At 41.0% G+C, this 20,110-nt stretch overlaps 1 protein-coding gene across 1 annotated transcript; it reads left to right on the top strand.

Moving 5' to 3' along the window:
- The first annotated feature begins 2,549 nt into the window (after positions 1–2,549).
- On the top strand, positions 2,550–18,508 carry tmem71 (transmembrane protein 71). Its single transcript, XM_075482647.1, has 11 exons — positions 2,550–2,724; positions 6,409–6,502; positions 6,934–6,992; positions 9,114–9,159; positions 10,891–11,100; positions 13,328–13,614; positions 14,776–14,991; positions 15,097–15,163; positions 17,689–17,750; positions 17,865–17,914; positions 18,013–18,508. Exons 3-11 carry the CDS (start codon positions 6,962–6,964, stop codon positions 18,034–18,036), a joined length of 993 nt encoding a protein of 330 aa, XP_075338762.1. The 5' UTR covers positions 2,550–2,724; positions 6,409–6,502; positions 6,934–6,961; the 3' UTR covers positions 18,037–18,508.
- The last annotated feature ends 1,602 nt before the right edge of the window (positions 18,509–20,110 follow it).

Here is a 20,110-nt window from a genome sequence, read left to right as displayed (position 1 = left end):
GGCCACAGAGCCGGAACTAGCGCCCACAAAGGCCACAGAGCCGGAGTTAGCGCCCACAAAGGCCACAGAGCTGGAGCTAGCGCCCACAGAGGCCACAGAGCTGGAGCTAGCGCCCACAAAGGCCACAGAGCCGGAGTTAGCGCCCACAGAGGCCACAGAGCTTTGAGCTAGCGCCCACAGAGGCCACAGAGCCGGAGTTAGCGCCCACAAAGGCCACAGAGCTGGAGCTAGTGCCCACAGAGGCCACAGAGCCGGAGCTGGCACCCACAGAGGCCACAGAGCCGGAGCTAGCGCCCACACAGACGAAGCTAGCGCCCACAGAGGCTACAGAGCCGGAGCTAGCGCCCACAGAGGCTACAGAGCCGGAGCTGGCGCCCACAAAGGCCACAGAGCCAGAGTTAGCACCCACAGAGGCCACAGAGCCGGAGCTTGCACCCACACAGACGAAGCTAGCGCCCACAGAGGCTACAGAGCCGGAGCTGGGGCCCACAACGGCCACAGAGCCAGAGTTAGCGCCCACAGAGGCCACAGAGCCGGAGCTAGCGCCCACATAGGCCACAGAGCCAGAGCTAGCGCCCACAGAGGCCACAGAGCCGGAGCTGGCACCCACAGAGGCCACAGAGCCGTAGCTAGCGCCCACAGAGGCCACAGAGCCGGAGCTGGCACCCACAGAGGCCACAGAGCCGGAGCTTGCACCCACACAGACGAAGCTAGCGCCCACAAAGGCTACAGAGCCAGAGTTAGCGCCCACAGAGGCCACAGAGCCGGAGCTTGCACCCACACAGACGAAGCTTTTTTACAGTTTTACAATGACTGGAAGTGTGAGTTCATATTTTGACTGTATTAACATACTCCTATAATAGATGATTATAGCTTTATTATGTATAGCCCACTACTACTAAAACGAATGCTATTATTACCAAAAACTATAATAAATACACTTACAAGATTCAGAGAGAGGTGAACCTGGGAGATCAGCTGAGCTTTCTTCAGGTGAGGGTCTCTGCAAAAATCTCTGTCACCTAAATGTCACCTAGACATTTTAAAATATAAAATAATGTGAGCATAACACACCACTCACCAACACAATCACATTTATTACAATTGTGTATTCACATGTATCTACTATTTACATGACCGTAGCATATTCTACATAAGCCATTTTTCCATAAGATTTCCAAGCAAATTAACTCATTTATCTGATTACTTTGAATGTTTACCTAGCTGGAAGGCTCGACAAATGTTAAATGATAAAACAAAAGAAAACTAGCTAGGCTATTTCTTAATGTAGTTTGGCTTACAAGACTAACTCTAGGTTTTTAGTTTCCTTTAAAAAAACGATTTTGTTGCCTGTGAAAGACAGCTTGTGGATTAAGCTAGCAGGCTAAACGATAGCCCACAAGCTTTCTAGAAATAGCTCATGCTAGCAGAGTAACATTATGCAGTGATAGCTAGCTTCTACAATGAAACGTCAACCATGTGACAGAAAACACAATTTTGATTAAACTTTAGAACTAATGTCTGAGATGAAAATACATACCACTATACTGGGCTTTCTTTTCCTCCTCATCTTTTTTTCGTTTTCGCCCCTGTGCACCAGACAGTTTGGTCCTTTTCATGTCGCTAGTTGACCTTCTACGACCGTTAGCGTGATGTAGTTCCAGTGTGGCTGTGACTTGCAACTGCATCGTCATGAAGACACCCATGCACATATTTTATGTAATATAATATTACATTTTCATTCGAAATATGGGTTGGGGCATTTTCGTTTGCACGTGTCGGCCACCGTATAAAAGGCATAAAAAATAAATAAATTTAAAAAAATAAATAAAAAATAAATAATAAATAAATAAAAAGGGGGCGCCAATTAGGCAGCCGCCTTGGTGGCCTGTAGGAAGAACCGGCCCTGACAACAGGACTGCAGGGTAATAGTATTCTGGTACTCTCAGCTTTTTTTCTTCTCTTTAGCAGTTACTTGGTGAACGCATTTCTTGTGACCCTGATGGCGTTGTAATGGTGCGTTTGCATGCATCGTACAAGTTCTACATTTCTTTACAAAAACAAAAAAACAAACAAAAAAGAAAAAAAAAGAAAATATGATTATTATGATTATCATTATCATTATCATTATCATTATCATTATCATTGTCATTATCATTATTATTATTATCATTATTATCATCATTATTATCATTATCATTATCATTATCATTATCATTATCATTATTATCATCATCATTATTATTATCATTATCATTATCATTATCATTATTATCATCATCATTATCATTATTATTATTATTATTATTATTATTATTATTATTATTATTATTATTTTTATCATCATCATCAGCTAACTGCCCCCCCACACACACCCACACACATGCCATTCTGGTCACACCTCTGTAATGTAGGCAGCCAATAATATCTAAAGAGATTGGGGTCTGACGAGGAGTTTTACCGTCAATTTTCTTTTTTTTTTTTTTACTTTGAAATGTCTGACCGGAAGTTGTTTTATTTTGCCTTTTAATTTGACAACATCCGGTTCGTCCTGTTTGTAGGCGAGGCTCGGTGACAGCTGTGGAGTCACCGAAGAAAGGATTTAAGACTGTTAAACGTCACAAAACAGGTAAAGAAGAGACAAACAACGGATTTAAAGGATTTAACGGACAGAAGAAGACTTTGTTTTAACTTCCGGTGAAGAATCGGGATGGAAGCGGACCGGTGAGCTCATCTCAGAACCCTTATTTTCTCTTTGTCTTCGTTTGTCCGGTAAATTCTGCTGAAATTATCCTTAAAATGTGAAAAAAAAAAAAAAAAATACAGAAGAGAAGTTCAGTCTTAACTTTAATTTGCTTTTAAATGAACGGAAACTATGTTTAAGCTTTTTAAGTAGCGGAGAAATAATAGTCAATTCAGGTTCCGTCCTCACATCCCTGTATTTAGATGATAATGTTTATAAAAAAAAAACCTGTTTTCCAAATTCTTACGTTTTATATCAATGTTTTATTGGCAGAAATACACAATGAGACATGCCAGACGCACTTTATCATAGAAATATTGTCGGATTGTAGCTAAAAATAGTCCCAATATGCACTAAAAGAGTTAATGTAGGGGTAGTAAAACGTTTAAAATGTATTAAAGTCTTTTTAATGTCTTTATTATAGTTTTAAAGACATTTTAGAGCAGCTGTAATGGACATAATTATTTAAAAATAACTCAAAATACAAGATATGCTCAATAAACTAATTGGAACATTATATTTTATATTAATATTTGACAGAAATAATGTGAAAAACCATGATCATGAACAATAAGGAGGCAGAAGATTTAAAAAAAGAAGCATCTCACATTTAGTAACATGCTATAAAACATGAATATAGAGCAGGGTAATCATGTGAAACCCTGAGATTAGAATGGAACCTCCAAAATCTGTGAGCACTTTAAACATTTAAACGCTGATCTGCTGGAAATGGTTTGGTCCAGCTTGTGTTTCCTGCTACGCGTTTTCCTCCAACATCAGCAGCTCCAGCAGCTCCTGCAAAGCATGCTGGGAAACACAGAGTGACACACATGAGGGGGGGTTGGATGAATATGATCGAGCACAGAAGGTAAAGATGTGCAGAAGATTCCCCAAAACCAGCCTCGTGATTTAGATGTAATGCCTGTTTAAATGCGCGGTTTATTCACCTGTGTTTACACATTTCTGTTGATGATTTTACTCAGACTGGTTCTGAGCTGAACCCGACTCGGGCTGGCTGCTCTCTACAGGACTTATGTTGGAATATTACCCACCAAAAAGGTCGTGAACATGGCTTTATATCAGACTGTTTACATCCCGGAGCCTAAAGATCTAAATATCTTTACAGATGAAATGTCTCGCTCTCCAGAGGATGAAGCACTTAGAGAGTTTGGAGTTGAACTTTGACAACTTTTGTGCTTATTTTGAACTGAAACAGTCGCTCATGGCTCCTTTCCCTACAGTCTTTGGCTGTAAAACACCTCATTATATGTATTTGACTTGGATTAAATGCTTTTTAAATTCGTTCACTGGAACAGAGCGTCCCTGTCTGCGGTTGCTGACCCAGTTTCTGAGCTCATTTTTGGAGGCTCTTCATCAGGTTGTTTTCCCGTCTCCCTCTCACGGAGCCCCCATCTTTGGCCTCTTGTTGTTTGTGTTTAAAACTCGTTCTGAACTGATGTTCCTGATGTAAATACTCAGGAATCCCTCTCTGTGATTGGTTGTTAAGATAAAAACCTCTTTCTGGCGCAACTGTCTGAGGTCTTGTTGAGCAGACTTTGGTTTAAGCATATTATTTTTAAGACAGTGTTAAAACAGTGGGATGAAAAGTGGCTGCTGCACATCCACTTTAGCTAACTCTGCTGGAACATTAGCCTCAGATAGAGTTCATCCACAGTCTTTAGCTAACTCTGCTGGAACATTAGCCTCAGATAGAGTTCATCCACAGTCTTTAGCTAACTCTGCTGGAACATTAGCCTCAGATAGAGTTCATCCACAGTCTTTAGCTAACTCTGCTGGAACATTAGCCTCAGATAGAGTTCATCCACAGTCTTTAGCTAACTCTGCTGGAACATTAGCCTCAGATAGAGTTCATCCACAGTCTTTAGCTAACTCTGCTGGAACATTAGCCTCAGATAGAGTTCATCCACAGTCTTTAGCTAACTCTGTTGGAACATTAGCCTCAGATAGAGTTCATCCACAGTCTTTAGCTAACTCTGCTGGAGCATTAGCCTCAGATAGAGTTTATCCACAGTCTTTAGCTAACTCTGCTGGAACATTAGCCTCAGATAGAGTTCATCCACAGTCTTTAGCTAACTCTGTTGGAACATTAGCGTCAGATAGAGTTCATCCACAGTCTTTAGCTAACTCTGTTGGAACATTAGCCTCAGATAGAGTTTATCCACAGTCTTTAGCTAACTCTGCTGGAACATTAGCGTCAGATAGAGTTTATCCACAGTCTTTAGCTAACTCTGCTGGAGCATTAGCCTCAGATAGAGTTTATCCACAGTCTTTAGCTAACTCTGCTGGAACATTAGCCTCAGACAGAGTTTATCCACAGTCTTTAGCTAACTCTGCTGGAACATTAGCCTCAGACAGAGTTTATCCACAGTCTTTAGCTAACTCTGCTGGAGCATTAGCCTCAGACAGAGTTCATCCACAGTCTTTAGCTAACTCTGCTGGAACATTAGCCTCAGATAGAGTTCATCCACAGTCTTTAGCTAACTCTGCTGGAACATTAGCGTCAGATAGAGTTTATCCACAGTCTTTAGCTAACTCTGCTGGAGCATTGGCCTCAGACAGAGTTCATCCACAGTCTTTAGCTAACTCTGCTGGAACATTAGCCTCAGATAGAGTTCATCCACAGTCTTTAGCTAACTCTGCTGGAACATTAGCGTCAGATAGAGTTCATCCACAGTCTTTAGCTAACTCTGCTGGAACATTAGCGTCAGATAGAGTTCATCCACAGTCTTTAGCTAACTCTGCTGGAGCATTAGCCTCAGATAGAGTTTATCCACAGTCTTTAGCTAACTCTGCTGGAACATTAGCCTCAGATAGAGTTTATCCACAGTCTTTAGCTAACTCTGCTGGAACATTAGCCTCAGATAGAGTTTATCCACAGTCTTTAGCTAACTCTGCTGGAACATTAGCCTCAGATAGAGTTCATCCACAGTCTTTAGCTAACTCTGCTGGAACATTAGCCTCAGATATAGTTTATCCACAGTCTTTAGCTAACTCTGCTGGAACATTAGCATCAGATAGAGTTTATCCACAGTCTTTAGCTAACTCTGCTGGAACATTAGCCTCAGATAGAGTTCATCCACAGTCTTTAGCTAACTCTGCTGGAACATTAGCGTCAGATAGAGTTTATCCACAGTCTTTAGCTAACTCTGCTGGAGCATTGGCCTCAGACAGAGTTCATCCACAGTCTTTAGCTAACTCTGCTGGGACATTAGCCTCAGATAGAGTTCATCCACTGGGCTCTGATATCCTCTGAGGCTGCTGCTGGATGGAAGATGCATGCTCCTCAGTGCAGCTGACAGCAGAACATTTGCTTTTTTTAAATGTATTTATTTATTGATTGTTATTTTTTTTATTTTTATAAAAAACAGCAGAACATTTCCACCAGGAGCCGGCTTCCTCAGCAGGGTGTCCTGGTCAAGGCGAACCTACAGGAGCTAAAGACTTTGAGATGCACCTCCTAAGAAATAAATTAAAATTCTGATCAATCCACATCTTCCAGAGTAAACGCTACTGATAAGTCCAGAGAAAAGTTGGAATAAGTGAGGACACAGAGACTTCCCCCTGGCAGACAAAGAGTTAACAGGACAGGAAGCATGAGCTCAGAGTCACGGCCCCTCTGTTTTCCTTCTGCATTTTGTTCTCAGGCGGCCGCTTCGTGCCTGCAGGATGTGAGACGATCCCAGCAGAAAACACTTCGCTGAAAGCCTGAACCTGATCCGCGCAGGAACCCGTTTAAAGGTGAGGCTCAGAGAGAGATCGCAGCTCTGGTTCGGGTGCCTGATCGGTTTGGATTATATTCAGATTAGTCTGACTCCAGTTAATCCCTCGAGGAAACTCCTCTGAGCTGCTCTGCAGGGATTAACCGACCTGCCTTCACCGAAAGCCCGACTTCTAATGAGCTTTTTTTACACTTTTCTGGTTAGAAAGCAGCAGCAGATGGAATATTTAGTCTGTAAGCGTTTTGTTTTCCTGCCAGTGAACCAAACTGCTCCTTCAGTACTGATAACACCCACACTGCTGCCACACTACGGCCTCTGAAAACAAAGCGTCGAACATCCGGAGGCTCCAACAAAGTTTGTTTTTGTGTCTTGTGTTGGATTTGTTGACTGTCATGAAGACGCCGTCCCGTCTCTGACCGCTTGGCGTCGGCTTTCTGATGTCTTTCACAGATCGGCGGGCGAGACGCTGCAGACAAACATGGCTCTGTTCTTCTCCGGAGCCGTTACAAGTACGTCACATTCACAAAGCATGCCGAGGGGGGGGCTGCTAACTGTCCCACTGTACAGCAGCTCAGTCTGACAGCTCTGTTCAGTCGTTATTTAACGACAAAGGAGGTCCTTCCAGACTGCTCTTCTCTTTCCCTGAATACAGTATATCCAAATGTTTATGTGTCTGCATTGAGCCGACGCTTCCATCCAAAGAGACTTACATATGAGGATAGAACATTACAGCTAGCGTCGGGGACGGTTTTTGCTATGGGCAATGTGGGCGACCGCCCAGGGCGCACTCTATGTGAGAAGTAGTTTAGCATGTGAGTTAGCAGCAGATGCTAGCAAACCATGCTTTCTCATCAACAGTGATGGACCAAGCCGGAGTCCATTATCCACACAGCTGCAGGTCGATGAGTTACAGAACGAAACCGTTTAGCTAGAAAGCTTCAGCTAACAAAGTAATGTGGGAACAATAATGTTCATCTTTCAGAAAGAAGCAGCAAGAACTCCGTAGAAGCTGGTGTTTGTCATCTTCATTAGCTAAGCTGTTAGCGTTAGCTGCTGCTAAAGGAACAGCAATAGCTCCTTAGAAGTTGGTGTACGTCATCTTCATTAGCTAAGCTGTTAGCGTTAGCTGCTGCTAAAGGAACAGCAATAACTCCTTAGAAGTTGGTGTACGTCATCTTCATTAGCTAAGCTGTTAGCGTTAGCTGCTGCTAAAGGAACAGCAATAGCTCCTTAGAAGCTGGTGAACGTCATCTTCATTAGCTAAGCTGTTAGCGTTAGCTGTTAGCATTAGCTGTTGCTAAAGGAACAGCAATTGAGAATGAGGAGTTGTCGTCATAGTACAGAGCCCCGCCCCTATGCACCATGTTGGCAGAATGCTAGCGAGAAAACGCCGTTCTCTCCGTTCGTTTACATTGTACGCGTGTGTTTTTAAATCAGTAAGTGTAAACAAAGTTTAAACAGTACGGAATTGCAAGAACATGCCTGGAAATCAATGCTGTGTGAAGAACTGTTCCAGTACCTCACACAATACGTTTGGGAAACATAGGAACAACGAAATACGTTATTTTAGGTTTCCTAAATGGATGCAGCATCAGGGAGAGCAGGTGTCTGACCTGCTGCAGGGAGCTCGTAAGGATCAATATTTTGGATGCTGGACAGTTTCTCCAAATACCGCTGCTTTGCGCTTGTAATAAGCTTGTCCCTGTAAGGTCCCTTTTCTTTCGCCTTATCTCTCTGCATTGCTTTGCTTTCTTTCTTTCTTTTGTATTAGTCTCTGCCCTGCCGAAATGACAAATGCGGGAAGATATCCGTTAAGTTAATGGCGTTGCCCCTGGCAACCAATAGATTCTTCTGCCAACATGGCCGACCGGAGTCACGTGACTCCTCATTCTCAATAACTCCTTAGAAGCTGGTGTACGTCATCTTCATTAGCTAAGCTGTTAGCGTTAGCTGTTAGCATTAGCTGCTGCTAAAGGAACAGCAATAGCTCCTTAGAAGTTGGTGTACGTCATCTTCATTAGCTAAGCTGTTAGCGTTAGCTGCTGCTAAAGGAACAGCAATAGCTCCTTAGAAGTTGGTGTACGTCATCTTCATTAGCTAAGCTGTTAGCGTCAGCTGCTGCTAAAGGAACAGCAATAACTCCTTAGAAGCTGGTGTACGTCATCTTCATTAGCTAAGCTGTTAGCGTTAGCTTTTAGCGTTAGCTGCTGCTAAAGGAGCAGCAATAACTCCTTAGAAGTTGGTGTACGTCATCTTCATTAGCTAAGCTGAACTCAGCTCACAGGGGGTAAGAAAATGTTCATAAACGATGTTGCTGGTATGGGATGTCATACAGCTTCATGTCAAAAGAGGCGAACTATCCCTTTAAGGTCCAGCACAGCCGCTCCGTCGGCATTTCTTTCCCACAGAGACCCAAACGACAACATGTTGGGAAACCCAGTAAAGGCCCAGTCTCTGCTGCTGTTTGGAACTGGTTTGGTTCTCCAGAATCAGAGCTGGAACAAACCACGCTCCACTGTTAGCTAACAACCCCCCTGGGTTTGTTTCCCCGTACGCTTTTATCTGAGCTTTTATCTGAAGCATATCCTCAGTTTCTGACCGTAACGCTGTGTTTTCCAACCCCTGTTCAGGTTCCCCTATAAAACGAAGGCTGCGGGGCAACCACTCCTGCCAGAGGTAAAAAAAAAAAGACGTCTCCGTTTCAACATCTTCAAAACATATAGCTGGTTGCTAAAACTGCAGCTACCAGCACATTTATCACTGATTTAATAACAGAAAGAGCATTAACCTTCAGGCACAAGCTGAGACTCGCTAACTGAGCCTGGAAACTGTGACTTAGTGTCTCCGTTTGCCACCGAGTTCTGAGTTTTAGATGGAAAACACACATCTGGGCCGCAGTCGGACTTTACGACCGCCAGGAGCTTCTCTGGGAACAGCCTCAGAACTCTATGACACTCAGTGATTTCCTCTCGTCCTGAACCCAACGTGTAGTTTAACACCGTTTACATGTAGTTTAACACCTTTTACATGTAGTTTAACACCGTTTACATGTAGTTTAACACCGTTTACATGTAGTTTAACACCTTTTACATGTAGTTTAAAAACGTTTACATGTAGTTTAACACCTTTTACATGTAGTTTAACACCGTTTACATGCAGTTTAACACCTTTTACATGTAGTTTAACACCGTTTCCATGTAGTTTAACACCTTTTACATGTAGTTTAACACCGTTTACATGCAGTTTAACACCTTTTACATGTAGTTTAAAAACGTTTACATGTAGTTTAACACCTTTTACATGTATTTTACATGTAGTTTAACACCGTTTACATGCAGTTTAACACCTTTTACATGTAGCTTAACACCGTTTACATGTAGTTTAACACCTTTTACATGTAGTTTAAAAACGTTTACATGTAGTTTACATGTAGTTTACATGTAGTTTAACACCGTTTACATGTAGTTTAACACCTTTTACATGTAGTTTAACACCGTTTACATGCAGTTTAACACCTTTTACATGTAGTTTAACACCTTTTACATGTAGTTTAACACCGTTTACATGCAGTTTAACACCTTTTACATGTAGTTTAAAAACGTTTACATGTAGTTTAACACCTTTTACATGTATTTTACATGTAGTTTACATGCAGTTTAACACCTTTTACATGTAGCTTAACACCGTTTACATGTAGTTTAACACCTTTTACATGTAGTTTAAAAACGTTTACATGTAGTTTAACACCTTTTACATGTATTTTACATGTAGTTTAACACCGTTTACATGTAGTTTAACACCTTTTACATGTAGTTTAACACCTTTTTTAACTCAACGTGTAGTTTAACACCTTTTACATGTAGTTTAAAAACGTTTACATGTAGTTTAACACCGTTTACATGTAGTTTAACACCGTTTACATGTAGTTTAACACCGTTTTACATGTAGTTTAACACCGTTTAGATGTAGGTTAACACCTTTTACATGTAGTTTAAAAACGTTTACATGTAGTTTAACACCGTTTTACATGTAGTTTAACACCGTTTAGATGTAGGTTAACACCTTTTACATGTAGTTTAAAAACGTTTACGTGTAGTTTAACACCGTTTACGTGTAGCTTAACACCATTTACATGTAGTTTAACACCTTTTACATGTAGTTTAACTCCTTTTACGAGTAGTTTAACACCGTTTACGTGTAGTTTAACACCTTTTACATGTAGTTTAACACCTTTTACATGTAGTTTAACACCTATTTTAACTCATCGTGTAGTTTAACACCTTTTTGAACCCAACGTGTACGTGTAGTTTAACACCTTTTTGAGCAACAGTTTCATAGTTTTTCCTTATTTGAGCTGAATTTTGGGATGAGTTTCTTCCTGCTATCACCCCTCTCTGTCTCCTGCAGCCCCGACCCGGCCCTCCTCTCCCCCGACTCCTCGTACGTCTGCTACTCCTCAGCGAGCGGCGGCGGCCCCTGCTGCTGCCGCCGCTCGCCACGCCTCCTCACTAATGGCTACTACGCAGTCACGGAGGACAGCTTCTCCTGGGACGAAGACGGGAACGTGTCGCTGACGCCCTGCAAAACCAGCGTGTCCTACAAGGAGAACCTGGTCAGGTGAGTCCCCAGCAGAGCTTTGCTCCTCTGGCTTTGTTTTTTTGGGAACTATTTTCTGCTGCGGAGGAACATCGGGTGGCGTGTTCGTGGGTCATAACAATCGTGGAACCCAAGTCGAACCGTACTCCTCCTGTGGAGGTTCATGTAACATCGGCAACAAGCAGAACAACACTCTCACAGAGCGGTGAGGTCATCCTCAGCAGCCAATCACAGCCAGCCGTGCTGCACATGTCGGCGGGTTTAAAGGCTGTAAATTCCTCGTCTCTGACTTCAGCTGCCTTCAGGGACCGAGGTGTGATGTCATCGATCACGGTTGCTGGGAGACCGTTGTGTTATTGTGCCTGTTTATGGTTTTATTGCTTCACTGCAGAACAAAATGTTAAAGTTAGATGTATTCAGTTGGTTTCACATCACTTTGTGTTACTTTGTGTCATTTTTATGTAATTTCTTTAGGACTTTGTGTTAATTTGTGTCATTTTGTGTCATTTTTAAGTAGTTTCTTTAGGACTTTGTGTCACTTTGTGTCATTTTTAAGTAGTTTATTTAGGACTTTGTGTCATTTTGTGTAATTTTTAAGTAGTTTATTTAGGACTTTGTGTCATTTTGTGTAATTTTTAAGTAGTTTATTTAGGACTTTGTGTTAATTTGTGTCATTTTGTGTCATTTTTAAGTAGTTTCTTTAGGACTTTGTGTTAATTTGTGTCATTTTGTGTAATTTTTAAGTAGTTTCTTTAGGACTTTGTGTCATTTTTAAGTAGTTTCTTTAAGACTTTGTGTCATTTTGTGTCATTTTTAAGTAGTTTCTTTAGGACTTTGTGTCATTTTTAAGTAGTTTCTTTAAGACTTTGTGTCATTTTGTGTAATTTTTAAGTAGTTTATTTAGGACTTTGTGTAATTTTTAAGTAGTTTCTTTAGGACTTTGTGTTAATTTGTGTCATTTTGTGTCATTTTTAAGTAGTTTCTTTAGGACTTTGGGTTAATTTGTGTCATTTTGTGTCATTTTTAAGTAGTTTCTTTAGGACTTTGTGTAATTTTTAAGTAGTTTCTTTAAGACTGTGTCATTTTGTGTCATTTTTAAGTAGTTTCGTTAGGACTTTGTGTAATTTTTAAGTAGTTTCTTTAGGACTTTGTGTCATTTTGTGTCATTTTTAAGTAGTTTCTTTAGGACTTTGTGTTACCTTGTGTTACTTTTAGGATGTTTTTCACACTTTTTTGGTCTCTTTGTGGCAACTTGTGGATATCTTGTGGTGACACAAGATGTCATTCATGGTGGTTGTTTAATGTTTCTTTGTGTTCATTTGGCTTAAATTTGAAGCTGTTTTGCATCACTTGGTGATACTTTCTGGCCACTGTGCCATTTTAAGTAGTTTCTTAATGACTTTATGGACTTTTTTTTAGCATTTCATGGATGTTTTTGAAGTTATATTGAGACACTTTTTGGAGGGCGGGAGAGTTTGTGTTACATTGGAGGCATCTTGTGTCACTTGGTGGCCATCCAGTGTTTTTATTTGTGGTCATTTTGAAATAGTTTTGCATCATATTCGTCCCTTTGTGTTTATTTTTATAAACTTTTAGTCATTTAATGACTTTAAACTCTTTGTTTGTGACCAAGAGGACATTTTGTGCCACCTTGTGGGTATTTTCGGTACTTTGTGGACATTTTCTGTTGGCTGAAGTCACATATTGTCATTTTAAAGTATTTTTGGAGGATATTTTTGACACTGGAGTTGTTCATTATTACGTTTTTGTCTTTTTCTGTCACTTTATTTGTCTGTCAGTGTAGATATCTTGTTTCAGTTGGTGTCATTTGGCATAGATTTGAAGTAGTTTTGCATCATTTTGTCGTTTTGAGTCACACTGAAGTTATTTTGTGTTACTTTATGGTTTCTCTTAGTGAATTTGTCGACACTTTATGGACAATTCTGTCACTTTGCAAGTTATTTTGCAATGCTTTTTGGCCCTTTTAATGTCAATTTGTGATCATTTTGAGATAGTTTTAAGCCGTCTTGCATCATTTTGTGGTTATTTTGTGTCACATTTATCATTTGGTCTGATACTGAAGTTGGTTTATTGTCTTTTTGCATCACTTTGCGGTTGTTTGTAAATCTGACTCTTCTTAATCAAACCAGCGTTCTTCTCATCACCGCTCGTTAATCTTAGAAAGTGATCTTAGAAATCAGTAGAAAGTGAAAAACCTGAGAGATGGGGTGAACTTTTCCTCTTTCAGGGTTTTCCGGCGCAGACGGAGGCCTCGCAGCTCGCTGGTTCGCCTGCTGAGCGACGTCACAGAGAGCTGCCAGTCATGGCTGGACCAGAAGGTCTTCAGAGGCGTGTTCGGGACGGGACACGACCAGAACCACAAGGACTACACGAGTCAAGACCTGGACTTGGATCAGGAGGACCGAGATCTGGACTGGACCGGGAGCAGCCTGGAGGGCCCGGCCCCGCTGGACGAGTCACTGTGGTCGGGTCTGAACGGCAGCGAGCTGGACGACAGTCGCAGCTTCACCTACGGTGCGTCACGAATGTTAAAGCCGAGTCCTCGATTGTTTATTTTCTTAATTATCCCTGTAGCACCCACAGTTGCAGCAGATATGCAATAAGCTTTTTATTTATTTACATTATTTATTTACATTATATTTAGGGACCGAGCAGTGAAACTGCAAGGATCCTATTGTATCTGTAAGGATTATTCTTTCTTCTTATTCTTTGCAAAAGGTGCTCGAAAACTCAGGAAATTTTGCGAGCTCCACCTGCCAGTCGACGACATGAAAGAATCTAAACTTTATATTTTTGGGAGTCGCTCATTGACTCTGTAGCGCCCCCTACGATGCTTAAAAATGTATTTACATTACATTATTTGATTTTTTTTTTTTTTAAATTTACATACATTATTTACATTCATGTTAGGGCTGTGACTCGATAAAAATTTTTAATCGCGTTAACTACAGGCTTTGAAATTAATCAATCGAAATTAATCGCATATACTTTATCCTTTAGAAAATTAACATTTTCAACAATATTTCAACAAACACAGAACATATCCCTATTTGAAATCTGAATGTAGCATGCATGAAAACACAGTATATAGAATCTTGGATGTTAAGCTGCGTTGGGCCCCCGTTAGCTTCCACGCTAGCTGCTACATGTTTAGCGTTGAGGTGATATTTGAGGCTTGATAGTGTGCGATTAAAATGCATTATATTTTTTAACGCGCTAATATGTGTGTAGTTAATTAATCGAAATTAACGCGCTAAAGTCCCAGCCCTAATTCATGTGTAATATTTCTGTACATTACATTTTATGTGCCGACAGTTGTCACAGCATCATTTTCTCGGCTCAGTGAATTACACTCTGCTTTGCGGTGCTCTGTTCTAGTTGGTTCTGGTCTCGTTTGGAGTGGTCTGCTTTGTCCACCTTTCACAGCGCTAATGGGAGCTCAGGTCTCCAAATTCTATTATTACAAAATTAATCAGGAAAGCCCACAGTTGCTAATATGCAACATTGCCTAAAATGATCAAAAATAGCCCAATTCCAAAAATTCCAAAAATATTGGTTTATTCCCACCCAAAAAGATGCAAGAAGAGCCAAAATGATTTTTTTTTCAATGATTATTCATATGCTTGGGTGCTGCAAGGTTAATCTCAATTGATTCGTGATTTTTGTCTCTTTCAGACCCCACAGAGGTCCCGCCGCCTCCCGGTAAAGAAGCCCCGCCTCCCGGTAAAGAAGCCCCGCCTCCGAAGCTGCTCGTCCAGGAGGAGATTTGCTCTGAGATCTGTCAGTCGAAGGAGCGGTTCACCCAGACGCTGGGCGGGCTCTCTGAGGTCCCGCCCCCTTCGCCGTTCTACAGCAACACCTGCTGCTGCCGGGCGGCGCCCGAGGACGCAGGTGAGCTTCAGTGATCCAGCTCCAGTGCATGATGGGAAACTGGCCACAGTTTCTGTTTCTGTGGGTCCACGTGTTCTGGTTCTGACGTGTGCGCTCGTGTTTCAGGGTTAACCACGAAGGCCTTCGTCCTCCTCCTCTTCGCCGTCTTCATCTTCACGTCTCTGTACTCGGGGTAAGACCGTTTTTTAAAAGCTTTATCCGTCAGTTGGACTGAAAGTGTCGACATAGATGCAGTGAACAGGAAAGTCTTCAGGTTTGAGTTAAAAGAAGAAGAGCTGACGCAGATCTGAGTTTTTTTTTCTGAAAAAGGTGCTTTTTTTTTTTTAACCGGATCTTTCGGTTCCGCTCCATATGTCCTCAGCAGGAACCGGTGATGCATTTTACCCCCAAAGACGGCGCCGGTAGGGCGCATTGTCCCGCATCTTACACCAACGTAGTAACCGCGGTGCTATATTTAGTTGTTTTGCATTATTTGTGCCAATACGAGCATGTAAATCATAAATAAAAGGGACCCCAGAATTCAACCCTGGGGAACTCCAAATGCCATTTTTGTCCTATTACCAATAGAACGAAGTCGCCTCTGTCTTTTAGAATGAAAAAGACAAGACAGGGAAGCCCGTAGCTGCGTGAAATTGACTTGGACATTCAGATTCTCGTGGTGTTTTCACTGATTTTGCCAAGTTGGACATTGAAAAGTCTGATTTTTTTTTTTTTTTTTTTCCAATGAATACAGCCTAACAGCAGAAGTTTATGCAGAAATAACGCATCATCTACAGATTCTTCGATGGTTTTTATGTTCTGAAACGCACACTAACAGAACCCCCGAGGAACCCCATGTTTCTGTGGAAATGCAGAAGAACCGGGACTGGATTCATGTTTTAGCTGCTGTTGTTCAGAATGAGAAAAGTAATTAGATCTGCTTTAACTTAAGTCCTCAAATGCATCGTCGCGCTGCCGGCAGCCCTCAGTGACGCTGCAGTGAATGCAGTTAAGCTACTTTCAACGTTGTTCTCATGTCGAAAAGCCAGAAAAAAGCTCAGTTTCTTTAGGACTTTTGTCATTTTTAAGTAGTTTCTTTTGGACTCTGTGTCATTTTGTGTCATTTTTTTAGTAGTTTCTTTAGGACTTTGTGTCACTGTGTTATTTTTAAGTAGTTTCTTTAGGGCTTTGTGTCATTTTTAAGTAGTTTCTTTAAGACTTTGTGTCATTTTTAAGTAGTTTCTTTAAGACTTTGTGTCATTTTTAAGTAGTTTCTTTAGGACTTTGTGTCATTTTTAAGTAGTTTCTTTAAGACTTTGTGTCATTTTTAAGTAGTTTCTTTAGGACTTTTGTCATTTTTAAATCGTTTATTTAGGACTTTGTGTCATTTTAAGTAGTTTCTTTTGGACTCTGTGTCATTTTGTGTCATTTTTTAGTAGTTTCTTTAGGACTTTGTGTTACTTTGTTATTTTTAAGTAGTTTCTTTAGGACTTTGTGTCATTTTTAAGTAGTTTCTTTAGGACTTTGTGTCATTTTTAAGTAGTTTCTTTAGGACTTTGTGTCATTTTTAAGTAGTTTCTTTAGGACTTTGTGTCATTTTTAAGTAGTTTCTTTAGGACTTTGTGTCATTTTTAAGTAGTTTCTTTAGGACTTTGTGTTACTTTGTGTCATTTTTAAGTAGTTTCTTTAGGACTTTGTGTCACTGTGTCATTTTTAAGTAGTTTCTTTAGGGCTTAGTGTCATTTTTAAGTAGTTTCTTTAGGACTTTGTGTCATTTTTAAGTAGTTTCTTTAGGACTTTGTGTCATTTTTAAGTAGTTTCTTTAGGACTTTGTGTCACTGTGTCATTTTTAAGTAGTTTCTTTAGGACTTTGTGTCATTTTTAAGTAGTTTCTTTAGGACTTTGTGTCATTTTTAAGTAGTTTCTTTAGGACTTTGTGTTACTTTGTGTCATTTTTAAGTAGTTTCTTTAGGACTTTGTGTCATTTTTAAATCGTTTCTTTAGGACTTTGTGTCACTGTGTCATTTTTAGGTAGTTTCTTTAGGACTTTGTGTTACTTTGTTATTTTTAAGTAGTTTCTTTAGGACTTTGTGTCATTTTTAAATCGTTTCTTTAGGACTTTGTGTCACTGTGTCATTTTTAGGTAGTTTCTTTAGGACTTTGTGTCATTTTTAAGTACTTTAGTTTCTTAAGGACTTTGTGTCACTGTGTCATTTTTAGGTAGTTTCTTTAGGACTTTGTGTCACTGTGTCATTTTTAAGTAGTTTCTTTAGGGCTTAGTGTCATTTTTAGGTAGTTTCTTTAGGACTTTGTGTTACTTTGTTATTTTTAAGTAGTTTCTTTAGGACTTTGTGTCATTTTTAAATCGTTTCTTTAGGACTTTGTGTCACTGTGTCATTTTTAGGTAGTTTCTTTAGGACTTTGTGTCATTTTTAAGTACTTTAGTTTCTTTAGGACTTTGTGTCACTGTGTCATTTTTAGGTAGTTTCTTTAGGACTTTGTGTCATTTTTAAGTACTTTAGTTTCTTTAGGACTTTGTGTCACTGTGTCATTTTTAGGTAGTTTCTTTAGGAAGCACAGAGCTGTGGAGCTCTGTGTAACAACCAGGCGGATAATTCTGTGAAAACGGGGTTTAACGTATTTTAAAGGCAACACAGCTTCAACATGCTGTAAAAGTGCTCGTTGGAAAGTTAAATAATGAGCTTTGCCCTCCCTCAGGAGTCTGTGGTGGAGCTCGAGTGTAACGTTGGCCGTGTTCGTGATGATCTGCACATTTATGTGTGAGTACCTGTGAAACCATGTACAGCTCATTCAGTTTGGATCTTCTCCCCTAAAGAAGGAACGCTGGCCTCCAGAAAGTTTTAAAGTGTGCCAAATGTTCCGCTCTGTTTCAGTCCTGACGAAGTCGGGGCCGATGGGCGGGTGGAGGAGGGCGAAAACGGAGGTGAGTCCGACTTTAAAACCTTCTTTCACGTCTTTCACGGGCCGCAAAGAAGAAGAAGAAGAAGAAGGAGTTAACGGCTTCTACCGCTTCTGTTTCAGGACATCACGTCAAGAAACGAGTAGAGAGCGGCGAGGAGCTGAGAGCCGGAGGAAGAGCTCTGACGGGAAATGTTTTAGCCTTATTTCACTCCATGTTTGCATGTTAGCTGCACTTAAAGGGCCGAGACGTTCTGAGCTCTGGAAGCATCTACGGCAGCGCCGGTTTGATGCTGAAATCTGACTTCTCACCAGCATCACGCTTTGGACGCCATGTTGTTCGAACGCTGAAGGAGCTCAGCGACGCCGTGACACACGAGTCACTAGGGATGGGAATTAATACGATTTTTACGATTCCAATTCATTTTCGATTCTGCTTAACGATTCGGTTCTTTGTCGGTTCCCTTATCGATTCTCATTTGGAGAAAAAGGACAACAAACCGGTCGATTAGCATCAACTTTGTTTAGTTTAGAAGGAACACGAGTCGTGACCTCACAAACCCAACAACGGTGAGGTCCACATTGGTCTATCATGGCCTGGGTAATTTAACTCTTCCTGCTCTGGTGAAAGGAGAAGCTGGAGGTAGAGGTGAACTGGGGGTAGTACCACCAGCCTCTGGCTCTGAGCCAGTCAGGCTCTGTCTCTCATGATTTCATCTAAATGTAATGCCTGAGAAGGCATTCATTTAACCTTAACCGTTACTAACAGCAGCTTTTACAATCAGGCAAATGGCGCTAACATGATAGGCAGTGTTTGTTAGTTAGTTAGTTACCTGCAGTGTTAGCCGAGGACATGCTAACGTTGCTAACGTTGCTGAGTTCAGATTCACCAACGTTAGTCATTCATTCATAGTTATTGCATGTTGGTAGTATTTCCTCCCTTTGGTGAAATATTCACTTTTCATGTTGTCGTCTTTTTTAGGGATGTGTAACCAAACTTTCGAGCGTTTGTACCGCTTGGGCGCCATGTTTACTGTTGGCTGCTGGCTGCACTGGACTCGCCACGCAACGTTGCGTGGTGACGTCATTCGCGCCCACTGGAATCGATAAGGGAATCGTTTGCAAAGTCGCCAAACGATTCCAAGGAATTGAAACACTGGGAACCGGTTCTCAACAAGAACCTGTTTTCGATTCCCATCCCTACGAGTCACTGTAGTTTAGCTGAATAACCTCCATATCAGATGGTGCATCTCCTCCTCTTAGTGGCTTTTCTGAGCTGTCCACAGTGACCGAACAAAAATGAAGTCAGAATCACTTTTCCTAAAAAAGATAAATATAAAAGCCAAATGCACAAAAATCACCTGGAACTTGTATCTGCAGGGGACAAAAGTGCCATTTTTTTTTTACCTTAAAGCTGCACCAGCTTGGATTCTTTAATAAAGGGCTGATATCTGATGAGAGGCGAGATATTTCTACACTTATTTTACGTGAGTACATCAATAAAATCTCTCTTTAGTCTCTATTTTGTAACTCGAATCCCTCAGACTGAAGTAAAACACATAAAATTACCCGATAAAACCCATAAAAAAAGTGTTTTTCTGTCTGGTCCCTGGTGCAGCTTTAACAGCTTCTGGTAGCAAACCTTCTGACTCGCGATACATCGTGAATATTAAATGTTGTTCTGTGCAGCATTTTGTGGGAAAAGTGCCTTTACATCAACCAGAAGACTTAGTGCAGAAGAAGAGTATTAGTAATCAATCATAATGACACAGAAGCAGGGCAGTGGGAAGTTAAAGCTTACCTGAACGCAGCCGGGGGCGTTTGAATCATCCGGCCTGTGGCAGCAGAAGGGTGGAGTTACTTCTTTGTTCGATGAATTTAAACCTTCTTACATGAAGCACAGAGCAGCAGAATAATCAGACCTTCAGATAAAATGTGCGTATCAGTTCAGCTGCTGGTGCACGGGTCATAAAACCCGGCTGGTGCCGTTATCCAACCGACTTCTGTCCCATTAAATTGGCCACGTTTATTCGCAGTTTTCTCACCTTTCTTTTTTTCCTTTTCTTACGTTTAGAAATTAGAAATCAACACCTTGTTTTGAATATCGCGCCTCAATCAGAGGCGAGATCAGCTTTAACTCCAGTTTACCCCGTAGTTTTGGATTAAATCCGACGGAAATCGATCACTAAATCGTCTCAAAAGTCGGATCAGTGATGCACAT

This window comes from Odontesthes bonariensis, chromosome 14 (genome assembly GCF_027942865.1).
Source record: "Odontesthes bonariensis isolate fOdoBon6 chromosome 14, fOdoBon6.hap1, whole genome shotgun sequence".
Lineage (NCBI taxonomy): Eukaryota > Metazoa > Chordata > Actinopteri > Atheriniformes > Atherinopsidae > Odontesthes > Odontesthes bonariensis.
This window is presented reverse-complemented; position numbering and strand designations above follow the sequence as displayed.